Raw genomic sequence first — 23456 nt, forward strand, 5'->3', positions numbered from 1 at the left:
CCTAGCGAAAGACGGAATCGCAATCAAGTTCACTTGATCTCTGATACCCTGCCGGACAAATCGTCCACGCGGAAACCGATGATCGATGCATGTCTACTCGACAGTTGATCCTGGAGGATCAAAAATCCCTTCCCTCCCCCTATAAGTCACGTCTAACGAAGCGATGATCGGTCTGTAGATTGGCGCGCTCGATGAATCGTCGCAGAACCGAGCATCGAGCAGCAGCCAGCACCATCCGAAGAAGAAGAAGAAGAAGAAGAAGAAGAAGCCGTAGAAGGAACTTAGTCGCATAGCGTCGTCTCGATTACGAGAGAGCCGTCCCGGGTGATGCGCGGAAGCAGCTCCGAACTCCTGCTGGAGGCGAGTTGCAGCCAGTGCCAGAGCGATTACGATCGGGGACATCAAGGTCGGGACAGCGGCGGCGAGCACGACTTCCACGAGCGGGAGCTACGTCGTCGCAAGCTGTTGGAGCTCGGGTTCGGCGCGTCGCGGCGCCGACCGCCACGGCGTACCTGCCGTCAGCGGTTTAATTTCTACGCGACATCGGCGCTGGCCTTCGTCGCCACCTCAGGCGGCGCGGCACTCCTCTTCCTGGTGCCGCTCTACGTCGATCCAGCCATCAGTACCCTAGCGGCAGACTTCTCGCCGGAGCCGGTGATCTGCACAACCTCGCGGCGCGAGGACCTTGCTGGTCTTTTCAATTGCACATGGAGCTCGTGCCGCGAGGGATGCACCAGTGATGTGTACAGTTGCACCCACATATACGTCACGTACACGCCGTGGAGTAACGCCAGTATGAAGAACGACACCGGCGGCAGGAACATCACCGCGAACATCACAGCTGATCTGAGCACCGTCACTGCCGGTAGGATCACTAAGTCGCAGTGTTCCTTAGCGTTTTTCCCTTTCCCATTTTTTTTTATATTTTTCATATAACTAATGTAATTACGAGAATGATAATTGGTGATAAAATAAATTGGACATTAAATCGGATTGGAAAAAAAGAGCTAAAGTAATAGAGAAAGAGATAGGAAGATTAAAGTAGAAGGTAGAAAATCTGAAATACCATACTATGATTTTTGTTTCGAAACATAACATTGTTGAACGTGAGATAGTCTATACGATTTATGTCACCATTCTGAACGTAGAATTCGAGACATAACGGATGGAATCTATTGTATAAAATTCGAAAAGGGGTAATGGATATCGCTATTTCTTTCTCTATTGCTATTTGACTATAAAATAGAATGTATCGCCTGGGAAATCGAAGTGAAATTGGAATACATTTCGATTTGATAGATCAACGTTGTGGATTGCATGCACAATTGTACTTGGCAAGCACAAAAATTCAAATCTCTCCAATGCTAATCTTCGCTGTAAAATATCTCTTTGTCGAACAGTGTCCTCTCCGGGGGACGTCGAGGCGGTGCTGCTGGTGAACATCAAGGGTTGCGGATATCCGCCGGTAGTCGATTGCAAGAACTTCACCCGCGAGTTGGGTTACGAAGGCGCGAAGTTTCCTTGCCATTATAGCCGGGTGAACGGTAGCATAGTGATGGCGAACTATAATCGCGAGGCACAGGTCGCTACCATCATGCACTTCTTCGCGGCGCCTTTCGTAGTGACTCTCGCGACTAGCGTCGCGCTGTGTGTGATGCACTGTGACTGCAGGTGCACGCCACCACCGCGACATCCGCCGCGCGGCATGAGAAGATCCAGGGGCAACGACCTCAGGTAATTAGTTTCCACCAAAGCCAGAAAACACACACGTTCGTATACCTGGACAATTTTTTTTCGACGGACGTACGGATTGTCATTAGGTTAGCTAACCATATATCCATAATACACACGTTTATGCTGAATGAATTTAAAGTTTTGCCCTTGTTAGTTGAATGGAACGTATATAGAATAGAGTAGAGTAGAGTAGAGTTGTCACATGGAATAAAAGTGTTTTGTTATTGTAAATAATTGTTCAATCGCCCTAACAACGTCGAAAATCCACGCGCACTGATATTAATGGAGTTAACAATACTCATAATAATGACAAGTCACACACAAAGCTGGTAAATTGGTGTTAATACAGCAATTATTATTGTAATATTACAGCTGCTGCATGAGTATAAAAAATCGATAACGAGTTAGAAGTGTGCCAGAAGTCATCCGATTTAGAAGGTGTATTTGACGAGGCAAATAAACTTTCTAAACTGTACATAAGACAAAGATGACTTAACAATGATGTTACTACCACCGTACTTACTGTCGTCGTGAAACGATGCTAAACTCTTTTGGCTGCAAATACTGCCTTAGAAGGTATCTCAAAGATCATTTTTCAAGAATTGATTGGTGTAATCTTATCAATCTTCGTGTTCCGTTGTGCATAAATAATTATTTATATGATCGTGTTATCAGGCAATATACAATCTTTTCTTCATTCTATTTATATATTTAAGAAAATGACAAATAATTTTTTTTTAATTCGCGTTACATAATATCAAAAATTTTACGAAAATGTCTTCACTGTCAAGATCGTTTTCATTAAAATTTGCAATATTCAAAATTAGACTCCAATTAATACACAGAAGAGTTTTTCTTTAGAAATCATTTTGTAAAAATTAATACTTGAACTCGTTGGAACGCGAAAGCAAAGTAGAGATTACGATCTTTGTATAATTAGGACAATTGTTTATCGAAAAAAATTTTAAATCCGCTTTGACGCTTCTTCGCTTTCGCAGTATCATCGTTTAATTTAGATATTTATATTGACTTACGTTGCTGACATTTTCCGAGAAAACTTGTTACTGCATGCAATTCATAGTACTTCACTGTAAAATGATATAAACCAACGTTTATTCTGACTCACTATAATTTACATGTAAAATGCTTTGCTGCAAATACTAGTGCTTTTGATACACGACGGAACACGGAGCGCTGCCTTAAGAATAGAAATACACATTTATCATATTATTACAGAAAAGAGCGAATTGCAGAAACGGAAATCGGATATCGATTCATCATCTCTCTCTCGTAATCTCCGCTAATTAGCTCCAAAAGGCATTCATCTCATTAAACGAGTGCGCTGCCAAAAGCCGTGACGGCGCTCTCCGTGCAACGCAATGAACATGTAAAAAGAGATCTCTAATTGTCGATCGGATGCCGTAAGTAATTCCGTGCACTCGGAGTAATCGACAGCTCTCTCTCTCTCTCTCTCTATCTCTCTCACGAACATTGATATGTTGCGTGAACAAGCATTGAGCAGCGCGTAACTCGTGTAACTCGCGTAATCTGCCAATCTTCCGAATGTCTTTTCTCTTCTCCCCTTAATTTTTCTTCTTAATTGAGTCGTTGAGCGAAACGAATCATATATATATATATATATATATATTATGTAAGTTACATTTTTCTCATTAAAGTAAGAGGTTTTATAAAAGTGCCTCATGTAAAATCTTGATAATATATTATAGCAATTTTTCTAGAACAGGACTGCCTAAAGTACTTGAATAGAATATTTCAATAAAACAACTTGAAATAAAAATACTAAAAATTCAGAGTCATGTCAGAATTATCGACTGTCATACTGCCTAAAATATGACTTATAATTATTGACTTATCGAATCTGTCGATCACTATTTCGCTCAACTGCTGAATTTTCGCTGTCGCATGCCCCTTGCACAGATCAACGCTTAAGAGAAATAAAAGGGACCAGATTATTAAACCAAAAAAATCACATGTCGTCAAGAAGCTAATGTATTATAACAACAGCCCATACAAGGCAGCAAAAACGGAAAAAATTATATGTATTGTTATTTCTAAATGTATTCTCATCTCTCATGCGTACTTTGTACACACCGAAGAATCGTTGGAAATGGACTTATCGAGTTTTGCGCTACGACTCTACGAGGGTAAGATATTAAATCCACGTTCAAGTAACGGCAAATGTAAGAAGTTGATGTGCGATTGAAGCCAAAAATCGTTTCTACTGAAAGCATCGCGATTCAACAAGACGCGCGTCTCAAGGACTCATTCCTCTCCAAAAGCTACCTTGTTATCTTTCTACTTTTGACCGTTTGTCATTTCCACGACGATGGTATTAGAAGAGGAGGATCGGGGGTGGCAAGGATGACAGCTAGCAAATGGCAGCCTCGGCTGTCATACATTTGGAATAACCGGCGACCCTGGCTATGTTATATTTTCTCTCTTCTTCTCTCTCTCTCTCTCTCTCTCTCTCTCTCTCCCCCTCTCTCTTTCTCTCTCTCTCTTCGTTTCTCCTCTTTTTATCTCTTCTTTTTCTTCGCAAAGTTGTGCTACTAAACGTATCGTGTGCATTTCCACCACAAACGGTATTTCGTTGTCAGGATTTTTCGCTTTTATCTCGCCAAGCCACGAGAGTTGTCGCACAAATCGTTGTAATCCGTAATATGTAATTATGTTTGCTCGGACACTGGATTTTAGGATTATCTCGGTAATCGCATTCTATCTGAATAAAATTGGCGTGTATCATTTCCCTGCAGTTCATGCATTCAAACTTTCGTATTTTGACAACGACTTTCAATGCAATTGTCACCATCGATTCTCGTTAAGTAGTACAAATAAGAAAAAAAGTAGTAAAGATAAGATCATCATGGAATTTATATAAAGATTATAAAGATTGAAAAGAGAAAAAAGTGCGAAATAAAATGTTGTGAAAAATTGTCAAGTCGTATGGTATTCCTGCATCCCACGGGATATTTATAAGACCGATCTGAAACGATCTATTAAATCGATAATTTTGCATGTCACACTGTTTGATCTCCGTTCAACGATATCCTCGAAATTTGTCGTGCACGCTAGAGAAAAGATGCGATACACGATACCACTGTCGTGTTACTGTTACTAGAGATCACGTTTCGTATCAAAGGAGAGTAAAGATGAAGTACGGTAAATTTCGTTATCGTATCTTTCTTCTTCAGAATTTCCACGAGACAAACGGATAAGCCGGTCATACTATGAAATACGAGAAATTCTTCTTAAATGCGAAAAATTCACTCAGATATAATTCGCGCAGTACTATTATCATGTTAACGATTACAGCAAACTTTTCGCTCTCGCTTCATCGTATATATATATATATATATATATATTATGTGAGATAAATGGACTCGTAATCGCGATAAGGAACACTTCCATTTCCCGTGAAAAGGAGTTGCTTCCGCGAAAAAAAGAGAAAGAAGAAGAAGAAGAAGAAGAAGAAGAAGAGTTAGCTCTCTCAAATTTATGTCACGCAAAGTACATCTTGTAAAATAATCGGTATATTTGACGGTTGTTTTTCTGAGAATCGCTGAGAATCACAGAGAATCGAGCTTCTGAAGAAAATGGAAGAGTAGTAGGTATATTTAAGCGTACTCATTAACTTGCGACCACGGCGAGATGACATCGTACATAAGCGGATGAAAAAGATAAAAAAAAAATCCTCTCGAACTTTTAATTGAAACAGCGCTCTGAAAGAGCCGTAGCTTCGTGTCAACACGTGAATAAGAGAATGTCCCGGAAACTCGTTTTACGGCGCGGCTGAAGTTTCCGTGGCTATTAGCGCGAAAATGAATGAGATTTTAAACTGGCACATCGGAGGTAGCCTCTTTGAACATACTGAGGATAGTTAGTCGAGAAGAATGTCGCGCAAAAGTTAACGTCATTTGTATCTTTCTTTACTCAATGACATTTATGGCTGGCCTCCTCCCATAGCTGGATCTTGGCCAAAAACTTACAAAAGGATATACTTATATACTTTTGCTGACGGGTTAATTTATAAGTAACTACTACATTCAACTGCTTGAAAAATTCTAAAGATATTTTTACCTTTTACATGAAACTGTTACTTTAAAATTGTCATTTCTTATTTTTAAATATATTTTTCTTACAAAAATCCAATTTAACATTAAAAATTATTTATTTTGTGTATTAAAAACACTGAACAACAGTAGTGCTTTTAATATTTAAAATAAATAATTAATCACTACCTTTCAGTATTCAATTTTTATGTACGAATGATTTATTCAACTGGAATGTTTCTGACATGATGACGAAAGATATAATTGATGTTAGAAATGTATTGAATAAAAATTTCTAAGAGAGTTTCAGAAAAAAATACAAATCGATTACTTTTATTTTGAATTATATTTTGCACTAAATTCTTAATATGATGTGATAATGTTTTGCATACATTTTACATGTAAAATATAAATAATACATTTAGCAAAATAATGAATTAAAGCACATTGTTTTACATTTCCCTCATTCCGTAATACTTAACTACTAATTGAATCAACATTCACGCCAATTAGTTTAAAAAGTCGTAACTTCATACTTATTCTAGTTATCCTATAAGAGTAGACTCAGGATGTAGGAAGAATAAACATTGGAATTTCCAATTATGGGCAAATTGCATGGCTTCAACCGACGCGTTGTGGTTAATTTGACGTTTGAGCAATGCCGCTCGGTATGTTTCGGACGCATGAAGTTACGGCTGATTTACTTCGCAAAGCGACTGAGCAAATTGTCGCAAAAAAATTGACAGTAATCGAGAAACGATAAATAGAGTAGAGATAGATCGTTCACTGTCTCACGCAATGCAGTTGCCTGCAATTGCATTTGTCCTGCATTTCGTGAGAGGCACGTACTGTTAGCTTTGTAATTAAATATTTATTTAATTCGAAGAGCTGGTATTGTTTACAATTGTTTACGATTCTGGCGTATACGCATGATAACTTTGAGCGCTGACGTGTCTAAAGAATAATTCATAATCGATGATAATATCGAAAAATTTATTTTTATTATGCGCAAAAATTGGTGGCAAATAATCTTTCTTTTATAAAATTGACCATGCGAACGATTTAATTTGGTTTATAATAATTTAAATCGTGAAAGAGAATTTTTATCTTGTGCGTTCACTAGAAACATAAAACGTTCTTTGCAAATCATATTCCGATATATTATATACACAATTATTGCATCTTTTTGTTTCGATACTTGTGTGCAAGTTTCATTTATCGTTTTCTTCTTATAAACAGTATTCTGCTGCTTTACATTGTCATAATAATTTGTGCGCTACATAATTTCTTGAGTCATCGGTTATAAACGCATGTATTGCGCGTAATTCATCTGTAAAATCGCACATGGGTACACATGATTTTACAGTCAGTGTACGATCAGACAGAGCTTAAGGGAAACTGACTTTACCAACGCACACGCAAAATACAGTTGCAATACTAGCTTAATTGCTTCGTGCACACGACATATAACTGCCTCTGCCTCCAAAACGTGGAGGCGTTTGCGGTAACGGCGATACATCGAAGGAAGATTAACTCTATGGAGCTTAGCGTGCAACGGGTTTACCTGACGGAGAAGGATAACGGAAACTGAAAGGGATATTAATTCTAAGGCATTTCTGATGCCGTTAGAATTCTAAACATAATGTTAACTTTTAGAATAGTGTTCTTTAAGAATTACTACACTTTAAAATAGATATCAAAGAATTCTGAATAATATTCTTATTTGGTACGTTCTAATTACAAAATAAATATGATTAAAGTAATCAAATCCTCTCGAGAATTTGAAGAAAAAACAGAATCCTTAAATAAAACAGAAATTTAATAGGTCATCATATATAAAAAAGATTATTTAATTATAATAAAGAGAAAACATAAATATCTTAAAGTGGTATTTATAATCCATTCTTATTTTAAAATTGTCTTAAATAATATCTTAAAATGCTAATGCAGTTTTCTGATCGGTTTATGACATCTTAAAACTATCTGTCCTTAAGACAATCTCAAATATAATATAAAAATCGATTATGAACTATCGGCCTTAATGTCTATAAAAACAAATCGCTTTTACATTATTGGAATGTAATATAAAATTCATACCTCGAGTTTCACCCATTTATTCTACTAGGATCAACATAATGGAGTGATAGAAGAAAAAAACAGAATTCTTAAATGGAGCAAATACTTGAGACATCACCATATATAAAAAAGACTTTTATATTATAAGAAGAAAATATATAAATATCTTAATATATATGTACAAATTTCTCATCATCAGAATGCAACATAAAATGGATCTCAATTTTCACACGTTTGTTCTGTTAAGATCAACATAATGGAGTATTCTGTATTTCTACTTTCCTGCACATTGTTGTCTGTATTAATATTTTGTTAATCAAACGAGTTACCCGCAAGAGCCTTTTCGTCAGGTAGAACTTTCTAAGGAATTGTATGCTTCCAAGGAATATTGCAACAGTATCTCATGCACTATTCGCTGTCCTCACAATGGATCCATTCGGGATTCCTACATTATTGACTATTTATTCAATCTTATGTTCGTGCTCGACACGTTCATTTATTCCCATCTCACGGAATTATGGTTTCGATCAAACTAAATCAGTTCAACGCGTCGAGGTCGCGCGTTATACATACAAGTACATCTTTTACATGCTCGTACGCGTGTACGCCACACGATCTTACACGATATCGTACACATCTACTACGTAGTGGCAGGCGCCACTGCTCGGTACGATCGGTGCAGAAGTGGTTATCTAGCTCGCCATTAGGCACGATTGTAGTTTAATTGCTTTTGACGTACGTTCCATGGAGCCACTCCAGTCCTTTTATAAAAGTAAAGTCAAATCTCCACGGCACCAGCGCGAACGGAATCGCGAGAAATATATAAAGGCTTTTATGAGATTTTGCGCTTTTAATTATGATTAAAAGAGTTAAAGAAGGAGATGAAAGTTGAAGTAAGATTAATGTCTTAAACTGATGAGCAAAGTTAAAAATATTTTTATGACCGTCGTGATAATCCTTCTTTCATAAAGTTTGCTAATTAACGTAAAAGACAAATTGCATTTTATTGCAACATTTATGTGAACAGAATTATTATTTGAACAGAATTATTATTGAAGTTACTTCTTCAGGAAGGAATCATCAAAAATTTTGTGGGAATTTCGTACTGCACACCGCAGTAACCAAAGATCTAAGTTAAGAAACAAAGTTGAGATCTAGATATTCCTTGATAATACCTCTTAAGAAATTTTGGGAATTCATAACTTAGCAGGTCTGAAAAATTATCTATTGAAACTTCCGCATCAATTTCCTTCATATTATTCGGAACGGTGCCAACGTTGTTGTTGTTTACCGCTCCGCGATGTCGCACTGAAAGTTTGCTGCCGTCTGACGCGCAATGAGGAAAAGTAGCTATGTTAGAAACAATATGAAGACTGAAATGCAGGTCATGGCGCGCTTCTTTGAAGTGCATTTCATGTATATCTTTATTGAACAAACTGAACTTTTCACGCAAAGAATTTGGTTTAATTATCTGTACTTTGACTATTATTTATGATATAATCATATAAAGCCCGAGATCAAAATGAATTAAAAAAAGCATGAACAATAGGGTACACAGGGCAACAATGCAATCGATAGTGCGATTTTCTGTCAATGCAACTGAAATCGATACATAGTAATTTAACTAGGCAACGAAACCATGCATAACACATGTAACAATTATTAACGGCGTATTCTGTGAATACTGCTATCTCCATTTAAACTGCAGTTATTGACGTTAATCACCGACATCGATCGATTGACATTTCTATGAAGAGCTACCATACTAAAGAGTTTTGATTTCAATCGAACTGCTTCAATTCCATTACATTCCTTTTACATTGATAACTTCTGTTCTATATTTTGTAGATATACAGATACAACGCGAGTTGTATATATGAATAACATTCGAAACGTGTTCAAAAATCCGAAAACGGAATTTTAGAGGGTCATTTCCAATTCGAGCACCGTCGAAACTCTGTGGCTTCAGGGTTCCTGTACTCCCACACGTTCTTATAAATTGTAGCATTATTACGCAACGCTCGCGCTCGTATAGCTGTAATAATGTTCAATTTATGTCAGTCGATGACAACTCTATCAAATCGCGGTAAAACGATTCCTAAATTGGTCGGTCCACATCTGCAACAGGACGTGCGATGATTGACCCGGTCAATACTTATTCACGTTAGATAAGTATCGAGCTCGTCTGCGAATCGGTAAATCTTTGCCCATTGGTTGAGTGTAAAAACGATCCTAATACGTTTAGCACGTCCCTTTGGATAAGTTATGCACGAGGTGTAGAGCGCTGAATCGAGTTCCCAAGCGGTCCGCGCTGGAACAGATGGCGAAACACCACTCATCGATCGTGTGCCTTGTCGTCTTGCTGCCAGTTTCCAGTAAAGAGTAGTAACGGCGAAAAGTATTTCAAATATGAGATTCATGCATTCAAGTTCGTACTTTCTTCACTTCGCCGATATCACAAACTATTTTGATTTGGTAATTTATTTTTTTTTATGCGCTCGCAGAGCGCACAGACAGAAAAACGGTTTTGCTGAAGTATCTAAAAATTTAGCTAAATATAAGTCTGAAAATAATTTTATCGGACTATCAAAATAATTATGATAAACGTTAGGCAGATTGTTAGAATATTAGAATTTTTTGCAGTATTAATCATGTTTGAATTTTCTTTATAATTATTTTATATCCAACAAAATTATCTTCAATACTATATTTACTTAATTTTTTTAATTTTTAATATTTCAGCAACGTTACGTTAAGAAAGACTTTATTCTCATTTGAAATGATTGTGGATGTTCTTATATAGTGTTACATTTTAATAAAATATGAAGTAAAGTTGCGATTATATCCAACATATAAATGAGAAACAGAAAATTTATTATCATTGTAAATTTAATTTATTTAAGTATATGACATATAATATTCATATATGTAATCAATTATTCTGATTAATGATGTTAATTCGAACTAAACATATATTAATACCGATATAATAATTTACATTTACATTTTAATCAGAAAAAGATTATCGCAAAAATTTCAAGCACTACGGAGCACTATGTTTTTGCAACATTGCTCGTCTTGTTTGAGTTTTCTACATAATGATTTAATGATCCAACAAAACTATTTTTAGAATTGTATATAGCTAAATTTTTTGATATCTCAGTAAAATTAGTTTTTCTGTGCAGGATTTATGTTTTAATTTCTATACGTACGTTTTGAATAAAATGATGCTATTGTCATATATTATATAATTTATATATGACGAATCATACATGAAATATGTGTGATTAAAATACGCGTTGAATTTTAATATTGATGTATTATATATAAAAGCTATATATAAAAATAAAAGAATAGAAATATCGAGAATATAACAGTTAATGCTAAAAACAGTTACGATAAAATATCCTTTTTTTAATTCAAGAGAATAATCTCAGATTTAAATTTAATTTAACCGGTATCGAAGGAAAATATACAAGACAGATTGATGACTTTTAAGAACAAAGACCTTATTCATTTTTTATATTTATTTATTTTGTTTGCTTGTCAGAGCTTATCACTTTGCAAGAATTGTAAACTTTATTTTAAAATTATTTTTTAATAATAAAAGTACAATAATTCGATGAATAATTTTGGAAATACAGCTTTTTACTTAAACTTATGTCTTAAATTTTGCGACACGTAAGTGTAGTAAATTAGATTTTTTTCAAGTAAGAAGTTGATGCAAGTATATACTTGAATGAAATATACGAACCAAAGTAGAGTCGGTCTCCCTGGAAATCGAATGAAGCAATTCCAGCGAAATCGTTTCAGAGAATTCTAGCTCGGCTTCACAAGCGAATTTCTGTCGAATCTTTGAAATTATGTGTCTCTGGAAATACGGATATGGATCAACGGAAGAACTTAAAAAGTATTCTTCGACTGAAATTGTAAATTATAACTACAACTATAATAATATAATGCTTATAGAATGCAATTCTTTGTTTCCTTTTTTTACGTTGTTAATATATGAAATATATATTGAGTTTATCTGTTTATTGTATTTATGCAGTTTATATTTATTTATTTTATCATCTGTAAATTGCCAATATTTCCAACGAATAAAAATCATACTTAATTTTCATAATTGCTTCAGGTGAATATAGGTGTATTGTACGTACATATAATACATGTCGTAATAGGTCACTTAAGAAAATTATATTGATCCACTGCGTTTCGCTACGAGAAGGAAAAAAAGTCGTTAAACACTGCGAGGGCTTGCAAACGGGGCGAGAAAAATCCGTGACCGATGCAAGGTGGTCGGTCGAGAGGAATGCAGCTCGGCAAGGACATTGGTGGTGATATAATAAAAAGAGAGATCGTAAGTTTCTTGCGGCATTTCTTTCGTCGCCATTCTTCGGTTCGAAGGACGGCGTGGGCGAAGAAAATGCACTCCGCTCTATTCGTTCGGTATTGGCCGATACTCACTATTTTGCCATCTTATCACGTTTAAATTTGTTATATATATTTGTTATATTTATTCTGCAATGGATTATCAATCAGTTGTTTATTTTAGTTTATTGAAAATTCTCCATGAATGGACTACAAAGACAAATGGTAAAATAAATATAAAAATGTTGATTTTCTGCATCCTCGTACGTTTATCATGTCCGTGAAAATAAAAAATCTGTTACATAACAGGCTGAGCTATCTTTGAAATAAAGTTTATATAAACTTTTATATAAACTAATATTCATTTAGCATTTTGCAAAATTTCTCAAAATCTATTTTTTACGGAGACATTTCACTACGACATTTCCACACTTTTCACAGCGGGAAACAATTTCTTATAACGAGTCACACCATTGTCGCAGCTATTTTTTTCTCTTTCGTGGAGTGTTAGAAATATACTTGCTTGACAGCCACAAGTTGCTGCTGGAAAATTTGCGCGTCCAGATTGTTGGACATAAGCGACTTGTTGTGCTTCTCGGAAAAGCTCTCTTGGGTATGTAACAAAAAACGGACAATGTAACGTGCCAGTTTTAATTCAAAGATTCCTTTTTCGCGAAGTGAAGAAAATGAGATTCCAGTTGCCAACTAATAAAAAGAAAGTGGTATCGCATTCAGTGTCATATTTAGTATCTCATATCTGAATTCGGTTAATTAAACTAAAATTTCGCAATTATATCTCCGCTGCCGATTCCAAGGTGCAAACCAATGCTGCGGTCTAGCGAAACTCATCATGTTTTTCAAGAGAATTGCCGCTTAAGCCACGGTGAAATTAAATTTCTTGGTTTGTTTTTACGACTGTAATAGTATGAGTTATATGTGCAGGCAGAACGATGGCTTTACGTGATTTGACGCTGCGGGATTTAAAGAAGAGTGTCGTTTCCATTTAATAAAAAACTGAAAGCACTTTAAAATACGCTATTTCGGTTTTGTCCGGTTTTTTTGTCTTAGCTATCAATATATATTGTACTTCGGGCACGGAACAGCTTATAGTATTAAATTATGAGAAAAAAAGAAAAAAACTAGAAACGTGTGGTAGAGAATCTCTTGGTATTCACTATCAATTTTCGGAAAATGTATTTGACCTTTTTCTAGTGAAAATACTGAAAAATATATGCATTTTAGTTTTGATATTTCGATGATGTGTGTAAAAGTATATGGAAGTGCAAGTCTATGGACAAAAAATTTTTTTTTAATATTGAAAAAATAAGAAAATTTTACCAAAGAGAGACTATTTCAAATAAATAATCTTTTAACTGTGTCTTTTATTCATTTTTTTAAAGATTCAACTTCCATGCATTCCAATTTAAAGGCTATTGTATAAATGACAAACTTTTTCTATTTTTTAAGTGTAAATCTTAGTGAGATAATTTCAAGACATGTTTTATCCACGTTTTTTTCTTATGTCATATATGAAAAATCAATTAATTTGTGTTTTTTTAAAATATAAAAGAAGATAGAACTTTATAGCATTTAATATGCTAATTTGATATATCGAAATTTCTCTAATCTGAAATAGATGTATGTTTAAAGAGAATGAAGAACAGTTTCAGAACTTGGAGAAATTCAGCAACTGCCTCAGGCTAAACGGGAAACTAGTTTCCATCGGATCATCAATGATTTCACCGTCGTTGGCACTGCACCTCGCGCTATCAATTTTTGATCATGCTTCCGACAGTATGCCGCATTCGCCGGCGTGGAACATCATGTCGCTTTTCACTCGAACATTTCACTCGATAAATACAGATAATTGGGAATAATTGTTGCAAATTTGCAAGTGACATTATATCGATACATAATCGCAATTTGTTGCATAGGTTTTATTGAAAGAAAATATTGCACAAATAGCATCGACAATAATTTGTTTCTTATATTTCTATATTAAGTTAATTATATACATTATTTTACCCGAAAAACAAGTATGTATTCATTTATAAAATTGCACAGCGTGTAAACCAATTATTTTATTTTATTTTATTACTCTTTTGTACCGTGTTTTATAACATATTACCCTATTATTGGTGTCATTTTACGAATTGCGTCGCTCTTCGAAGCTCACATGCCACTCAATCAAATTGCACCATACGTTTATATTGAATTCCTGGATATATTAATGTGCATCGTCTCTCATCTTCGTAACGGTGAAATTATATACAAGTATTCCAGCAGCAGAATTTGGGCTGACATACGCAGCAAATTAGAGCTTAAAAGCTACTAACTGAAACTCGAGTCTATATCTTCTGAATGCCACCAGTCGGTTGAATACGCGACACTGATAGGACACTGATTTGGTAGGACAGGTATTTGGCGATCTAAAGGTTCATTTATTAACGTCCATCCCGAGACTCATTTATTAACGTCCGTCGCAAATTAATCTCATGGCATCATGATCTGCATTACGATTCTCAACATCGGTATGCCCAAATGCTCAATAATCAATTAAAATCATTTATTTACTCTGTAAAAGTGAATCATTGTATTATTACTGACTTCAGTGCTACACTTATAACTGATATAATCATCAGTGAATTTTTTCATTTATAAATTTTCTGTTTTTCAGTTATAATATATTGTATTATCTTTAGAAATTATGATTTTCTGCAGATTCAATCTGTAGAAATCATAACTTCTAAAAATGAATCAGTGTGTGTATTATTTTTGAGTAAATATTCACTGATATTACAGTTATAAATGTAACACTGAAGTCAGTGATAATACACTAATTCTGCACTTTTACAAAGTATCATCATCTTTTATATGTCACTTTTCAATCTCATTCAAAAGATGAAAAACAAAAGAGTAAGATTTTCTATTTTCTATTCGTCTTTTCATTTGAACTCTTTGCAGAAAACGATTAGATTACTTTTATGAGCATGTTGTTCACGGCACCGATCCGGAAAAACGTTTACGCAAGCAAAAGTTAGCTCGTTCGATATAGACTACAAATGTGTATTTATATCCATGTAAACTTCGATCAAAAGTGATTCACTCACGCGGAGGTCGCTTTCCGGAAATACTTTCCAACTGTTTCTTTCCATTGACAATGAACTACGCATCTTCGATTTTTCGCTGGTTGTTGGTTAATGCAAGAACTTCAGCTTACGTTTGTAAGCTGCGAGTAAGTTCTAACGAAGCGAACATCAATATAGCTCGCACTGTGCATAGTCCCATCGTAAAGCAACCATAAGTTGTTCAATACATGAATTGTACACATTGCGATCGAAGTAGGCTCGTCTGTAAGGAATCTATTGCAAATTTCCATTGCTTTCATTGGCTGCCGCCTTGATTAAGTATTCTGTATAATTTCGTCGAATTAAGGCAAGAGCCTACATTAATCAATAAATTTAAATTAATATAACATTCTGTTTATTCATAATTTAATTATCGGATTCACTTGTACATGCGCGATATTGCACGGTGCAATAATTAATTTTTATATGATGCTTTTATAAGTAATATTAAATTCCCATCACATAAATGAACGCGCTCGTCGAAAGCGGTCTGCTTTAAATTATAATTAATTCTCCCTATCGTCAGTTTTCCCGATGTGTTTAATTATTTCTATCGGATCGGAGCTAGCACACTTTAAAATTTACCGCAAATAGAGTTGACGGTGTATCGTTGCGTGCGAGCATACGAATTGATTTTCGTACAGTGATGTATCACTACGGCGATGAAAGCTAAATGCATGTTTGATATAGTAAATAAAGTTATGGAAAAATTGATAAAATTTGCTGAGGATACTTGCACATATAATACATCAGTGTGATACGCAAGTCGTCCAATTTTAATTAACTCTACAAAATTTCAAGAAGGAACCTCTTCGTTAATAGACTATTTTCATTATGTACCGCCATCAGTTGTAATCGGATTTGCAAGATTCTCACGGTTCTATAGAGCTATGAGAATAGCTATATACGAACAGTCAACGATTATCTGTCTCGTCAAACGTGAGATAACAATGATTTCACATCGCATAGCGGTGATGTCCGACAAAAGGCGAGAATTTAACGGAGGTCGAGTGTATCCTGAGATGAAGATTGATCTCGGTGAAATAAACTTGGATCAGCAACTGAACGCCTCTCACTATCGGTTGTTATTAGCTAAAAGTTCTTGGACACACTCCAACTCGGAATCATCCTCAGTTGATCGCCAACTTCTTGCTATATTTCTGAAATCGGTCATGAGCCTCTTACGAAGTAATGATTGTCTCTACTTTTTTTTCTTTATTAGTGGGACTAATGTAGATTGCCTTGGTGATTTATAAAATGGAGATTGCGATATCCTTTTTTTATATGAAAATAAATCTAAATTTTATATAATAAAATCTGATTAAATTGGAAATTAAATCTTTCTCTCAAAACGAATCTTGCTTTATAATCGTATATTATCGCTTATATTGTTTGATAAAGGATTACAAAAGATACGTTTCTTATAGCTCTTTTTTTATGTTCGATATTTCATTTAGCGGCAGATTTTGTTTGTAATTTTGTTTATAATTTTGTACTTTATTCACATCAAACTACTTCATAAAACGAGCTCCAACAGATATTTTATTATTTATGTAACACAAAAGATTACACAGCTTCAGCTAATTAAATTTTTATTGCAACCGATTAAACTTTTCTGAAACAATTAGCATGAGCTATTAAGATATTTTAATAATTGAAAAAACAATTGCTGATTTTAGCAGCTTTATTATTAATGTATCGTTCTGCAAATTGTTTCGGATTATTTTACCTCTAAAAGAGATTGGTCAATAATAGAACGATTGATTTTACAATTGTGCAATTATTTCATAAATATAAAATTACACTGTAAATCGTTCTTTGATAACCATATAGATATAAACCGAGAGTAATGACGTTTGTACAGCATTTGTATTAAGTTAATGTGCGCTCATACATGCTGTTGAATATTGGCGTTCATGTCTGAAGATGCGTAATAAGTAATTAATTTGCGCAGCACTGCTCTGCAAATTCGCGAAATACGACCGATACGAAAATCGAGCTTGAAACCCTATAATCGGATCCAAAGTTTCACCCGCAGCGCTCCTAGTACAGGCTCGTCTTGTAACCACTTCTACATTCGTAGTAAACTAAACTGAGTCTGAAACTAAGCGACTTAGAACTTCCTTGGGAAACTTCTATTCCATTACGTAATCACGATATAGACGCCACTGATGTATGTTCTTGCTGTCATTCTTGAACATGGTCCACATAGAGTACATACTTAGTAGAATTGTGACACGGAATTCTCAGAAAATTTTGTCGAAAGCTTTCCAGAAAATTCGTTTTCAAGAAGCAATGTAACAAGTTAATTTCTAAACTCCATATGAGAACCTTTGAAGAAGTCTTGAAAAAGATATTGAAGAAGTTAATGAAGTTTTAAAAAAATATTAAATAAAAAATAAATAAGTATATTAATCACAAGGAAAATAATTTATTATATTGATGTATTTATTATATTGATTGTATGTTTAAAAATGTGTATATAATTAAATTAAACGACTTATAACTTTGTATTAATAATCTGGCATTCAAAGAAAAGTGTCGTGACATCTTAAAGAAATATTTTTATAGTATTTATTATTCTATATTATTTGATGATGATAAAAGCATACCCCAGTTCTGTTATAATTTGCGTTATATACCAAGGTTAAATTCGTCATAATATTCGCGAAATAGTTTTGTAAGAGAATTGTCTGTAAACGTAAGGAAGTTAGTAATTGTATTTACAGAGCACGGACGGAATTTTCCTCCTATCATGAACGTATATTTTCCTGATAGAATCTTTTAATTCTTTGCAACAACACTCGTAAAATAAGTTTACATTCTTTACGATCTTTTTCACGTGCTGATGAAACGGACGAATTTCCCGGACTAAAATTTTGTCGGGTTCCAACGCCGCACTTTTGGAAGAAACAAGCTTCCGCCGCGGAAGCTTATCCATAAAGGAAATAGGGTCCCTTTACGAATAAGAGCACATGCTATGATTTCCACGGTCACTCCCTATCTCGAAGAGAACGCCCTGCAACGATATTACATATGTGATCTCATATATGTACATTTATACATGTGTTATATTCGTGTGCACGGAGGACGCGAGCGAGAGGCACACGTAATGGCGATACGATGTTTTAAGGGATATAGGTCAGGGATTCGCGAGATTCTGTACGTGAATGCTTCGACGGTGTTGTTCTATATCAACGTTTAACCTGAATTTTGTAACGGCCAACATCCGTCCAGAACAAAGCGAAACGATTCGGTTATGAGTACTGAGGAACGGAACGGCGTAATTTTTTCACCGCGAATAATTGGAAATGTGATTAGAGAGCTCAGCGGCCGCTGCGAAAACCTCGTGACGATGCACTAAAGTTAATTAACGTGCAAATCTTAAAGTTTACATTCAACATTAAAATGTCAACGTGATATCATTTTTTTTTACTGCTAACGTGGTCGTGAAAATATGAGGCTATGGAAGACCGCATTTTTAGCATGAATAGTAGAAATTACATTTAAGAATTGAAAATGATAATTACACGAGCGGAATTTTACATAAATATAAACATTCATTTTACTGTTTAAATAAAGATGCTAAAATATAATTAACATATTAAAAAATATAAATATTAAAAGTTCTTTTCATTTGATTTTAAAATTATTCCTGCATAATAGAGTATTGTTAAGAGTTCTTTTCATTCATGGTATTTCTAGTTTCACTAATTTTTATTTGCATCTTGTTAGCTACTGCTTGTAATATTATTGTCTTTCTGAAAATCGCTCGAAGAAATAGACATTCAAATCTTTGCACGAGCAAAGTTGTATATTTGCATAATTTCATATTGCTTTATAAAATTTATTCTACGCCGTTGGGACGACACTTTATGCAAAATACTTCATCAACTAGCGCAACGTCGCAATTTTTTAATCGCGTGTTAAACTGATAACCTGCAGCTGATGCCTGTGGCAGTCGATTAATTCACCACTAATTTTTTGACTTCGTGTTCGCGAAAAACAATTAACGATTAATAGCTTTCCTTGAAGTTATCCCACTTTCTATAGAATTGTCATATCTGGCAAACTATTATATAGTAATGGTCTAATAATTGATATTATGAATTTCAACAAAGGCGGTAGAATAAAAACAGTAAATAAAAGTAAATTTGGAAAAAGAAGCGAGCTCACAGAGATATACGTGCTTAGAATAAAATAGATAATAATCTTGTATGACAAAGTGCTTTTAAAAGTAAAGAAGAAGCAGAATAAGATGTGAGTGTATATAATATTGCAAGCAGCATATATGAATCTAAATTAAATTCGTTGTTGAAAGAACATTTCGAAGGGTTTGTTATCAATTTTATGAAATCTCCGCGGACAATCTGTCAAAGAAATATCCGGGCAATGTCAGGACTGTTCCAGTTTTTCTTTAAAGGGTATTAATATATCGAAAAAGAAAGGAAAAAGGGAACTTTCATCTCCAACTTTTTTTTCAGGTTATAAGCACGGTATCACTGACCGCCATGTGCTTCCACAATTCTATGTTCAACCATTTTCCAACATATACAACGCAGCTGGCAATCTTTGACCGCGCGCAATCTTTCCAGCACATTACATTATATTAAGCTTGGGGACCTTTCCTGAACGGATTTAGAGTTGATCCTATTTATGCTGCGGTAGCGACGAATCTATACGGAAACTAATGAAGCTTAAACTTTCCGTCCCCGTTGGTCACAAGAGGCTTCACGAATAACTCAGTCTCTTTCCAGTACTTGTTATTCTCTAATAAAATAGAGAACAAGTGCATAATTTATATAAAATTAATTTCTAAAATTTATGTTTGATATATATAATTAATGTTTGATATATATAAAAATATTGCAATTACTTAGCAATAATTCATAATCCATATATTCGTCATGTAGCAGTATTTCTTTTTAAAATTTTCTTTTTAAATTAATATTGGTATTATTATTTTGTGTTCGTAAAATAAATTTTTTATAAAAACATATATCAATTTTTTAAAACTACATGGTATTCTTTTAATTACGTATAACAGATTCTGTATAGTGTTTATAATATCTTTTGATTCAGTTATACGCTATAAAAGCACAAATGATTATTTTTAGGTCAAAAGACTTACCGTCTATACCTATCTGCGAGCAAACATAAAAATTCTGTTCGAGTTTACTCGAGATTACTTCCTTTGAAAATTTGAAGCCACGCCTTCGAACGATGGCGAACAGATACGATTTTGTACGTGATTTCGGTGAATGTGCTCAAAGAATTCGGTTCTTCGAACATTTGTTATCGCTCTTCTACATCCAGTGTGTCAAAAGCCACTTTGGCATTCACTGGAACGAATGTCGCTTTACTACATACGATACGAGTATCATGGTTGAGTTGACAATTGAAAGATAGAAATATACGTATTGTCTCTCTTTTTGTGCGTGAGATTTATCGTGATTTTATCATTTGAATTGCGTCCTTATCATTTCAATGAATGATGCTTCAGCCTTGATTTAATACTCTTTCAGGTATATTTAAAAAATATATATAAAAATTATATATAATATATAAAAATATATATCTATAACTATAAAAATAATATATAACTGTAAAAAGCAATTGTAGATATAAGTGCTTGAAACATTTCTTTTGTGAGTTTAAAAATTAGGTGCATTGAATTTCTGATTTTCCTCGTAGTTTTACTTTTTTAACGGAAAAGAAGATCCCGGGATCCCGCCTTTTATGATATTGCATTAGCGTAATTTTACATATAGTAAAAAGGAACGCATTACAGTGATGGTAGGCGGTAAAGCTTTGCGTAGGCAGCGGTACGTACTTGCGCTCTCTTGAATATTTACGAATGGTTCATGTAAAAAATTGGGAGTACATCTTAAAGATTGCCGTCAGCAACGTCCCACGCACGCGGAATAAAACAGCTGGCTATATTGCAACGTGAGATCTCGAGTCCCCGTCTCATAATTCTTTGACTAAGGAGTTGACGCCAACGGACGGTGTTACGTGCGAAGATGGATCGAAACGAGACATGAGTAAGGCACACGACGCCGTTAGGATTATTTTTAGCTCTGATTATGCGTTATAAATCTCGAGCTCTCTTGCCGATTACGTGATCAAACTTAATCCAAATTTATGATAAGGTCATGTATTTTATTGTGTTTGTAAAAAAGTAATTTCACATAATATAAACGAATATATGAAACCAAATCAAGATTTAAAAGGATAAAGGAATATTCACTTTAATATAAAAAAGGCACCTGCAATAAAATTCAAGATAAGAATGGAAATTAGGAAAAAGCTCCTATAAAAAGATAACAGAGCATTTATAAAGAGAAATAAAATTAATTTATAAATATAATCAATAATAACAATAAAATAGTAATCTTTGTGTGCTATCGTAAAAGTTTCCTTCACATTTTTCCGTTATCGATAAATATAATACAGTGAAAACAACATGGCTTAATGTGCCTGTTCTCATGAATTTCGTGTGTTTCTGAATACTGTATATGCATGCGTTCGTGCGTACTCCGGTTAGCGTGACACTAACGAATTTACGTCGGGGCTGAAAGCTTTACACCGAACTCTCTTGATTATCACATACGTGCCTCGATTGCCATGATTACATTTACGAAGGTCGTCGATACATTCCTGTTTGATATAATTGCAATTGTTTGTTAAATTGTAATAAATAATACGTAAGCATTATTAAATTACAATAAATAATGGTATAAATCATATGCGCATGTCAAACCGTAACTGCAACATCTGTTATTGCATTGATTACAATTTAACGCTGCTATGAATACTACAATTTAACTCATCGATTAAACTGTATTGGACAAAATTATAAACTATACTGCAGTTATGGCGATCAAAACTATATATCCAGCTTATCTTAATCTATTGGATTTTTGGCAAAGCTTCTGAAAGAGCGGTCGTTTAATCTAATGGAATCCATATTTATAGCTTAAAGCGGCGGTTCCTACGAGCTTGCAGGTCCGGGATTAGTGATGATAACAACGAAGTGGTATAAGAACGTACCTATTTAGATTTTCATTTAATAATATATTTATCATACATCTTCTTTTTAGATTAAAATTTTTCAAAAATAGATTATTCAAAAATACAAAAAAATCTTAATTTTGATCAATTAAGTAGCAACAATTTAATTGTTATATTTAAATGTTTATTTTAAGAAATAGAGAGAAGTTTAAAGGACTTATTAAATTCAGTTATATCAGTTATAAATAAATTATATCAGTTATATATAAATTCAGTTATTAGTACTATTTTATAGCTGTAAAGATCAAGGTAAATGATTGGAATGTGCTCTTTATAATATGCATGACTCATTACTGTGTAATACTATTGCCAGCCAACACGGTACAATTATCTCAACTCCCATTCTCCCGTAACGACGGTTAAGAATTAGTTCCTAAAAGCGCCTAAAAGCGAGCATGTACAGTGTCATCGGACGTATCCCGAAGAGACATCGAGAGGTCGTCCTCGACCTTGTCAGCTCCAGATACCCGCTCTAAGATCCCCTGTTGATCGCTGATGGCGAAGTCCTTATTAAACGCCGTGCAGTCGGCGACTCCAATTTCGAACTTCAATCGAGTATGTCAGCCGAAGCGGCCCTAAAATTTACGTCCCTTGAGCATATTGCGAGCTCTCGTAATCATAACTTTGCGTCTCGTGGGAGTTGTGCCAGCGTGGATAAGGACGCGTATCCGCCACCTCTTCTGCTGTCACGCAAGTGCTTGTAACATTCGTTGACATTCTGAAAAGGTCATACTCGTTGGCCACGGTTGAATGCTGTATATGCTGATGGACGGCACGAGAAAGAGAGAGAGAGAGAGAGAGAGAGAGAGAGAGAGAGAGAGAGAGAGAGAGAGAGAGAGAGAGAGAGAGAGAGAGAGAGTAGTAGTAGTAGTAGTACGTAGTACGTACGTACGACGACGACGACGTACGACGTACGTACGTACGTACGTAACGTAACGTAACGTAACGTAACGTAACGTAACGTAACGTACGTACGTACGTACGTACGTACGTACGTTAACGT

The 23456-nt window shown here is 34.7% G+C and overlaps 1 protein-coding gene across 1 annotated transcript in view; it reads left to right on the forward strand.

Moving 5' to 3' along the window:
- Positions 1-327: 327 nt before the first annotated feature.
- Positions 328-23456, forward strand: part of LOC105620847 — a 28362-nt gene continuing 5233 nt past the window's right edge. Inside the window, exons 1-2 of the mRNA XM_012202323.1 lie at positions 328-865; positions 1401-1734. Coding sequence (XP_012057713.1) covers positions 328-865; positions 1401-1734 — 872 coding nt within the window. The remainder of the gene's footprint in view (positions 866-1400; positions 1735-23456) is intronic.

The sequence above is a fragment of the Atta cephalotes genome, assembly GCF_000143395.1.
Source record: "Atta cephalotes unplaced genomic scaffold scaffold00030, whole genome shotgun sequence".
In the NCBI taxonomy this organism is placed as follows: domain Eukaryota; kingdom Metazoa; phylum Arthropoda; class Insecta; order Hymenoptera; family Formicidae; genus Atta; species Atta cephalotes.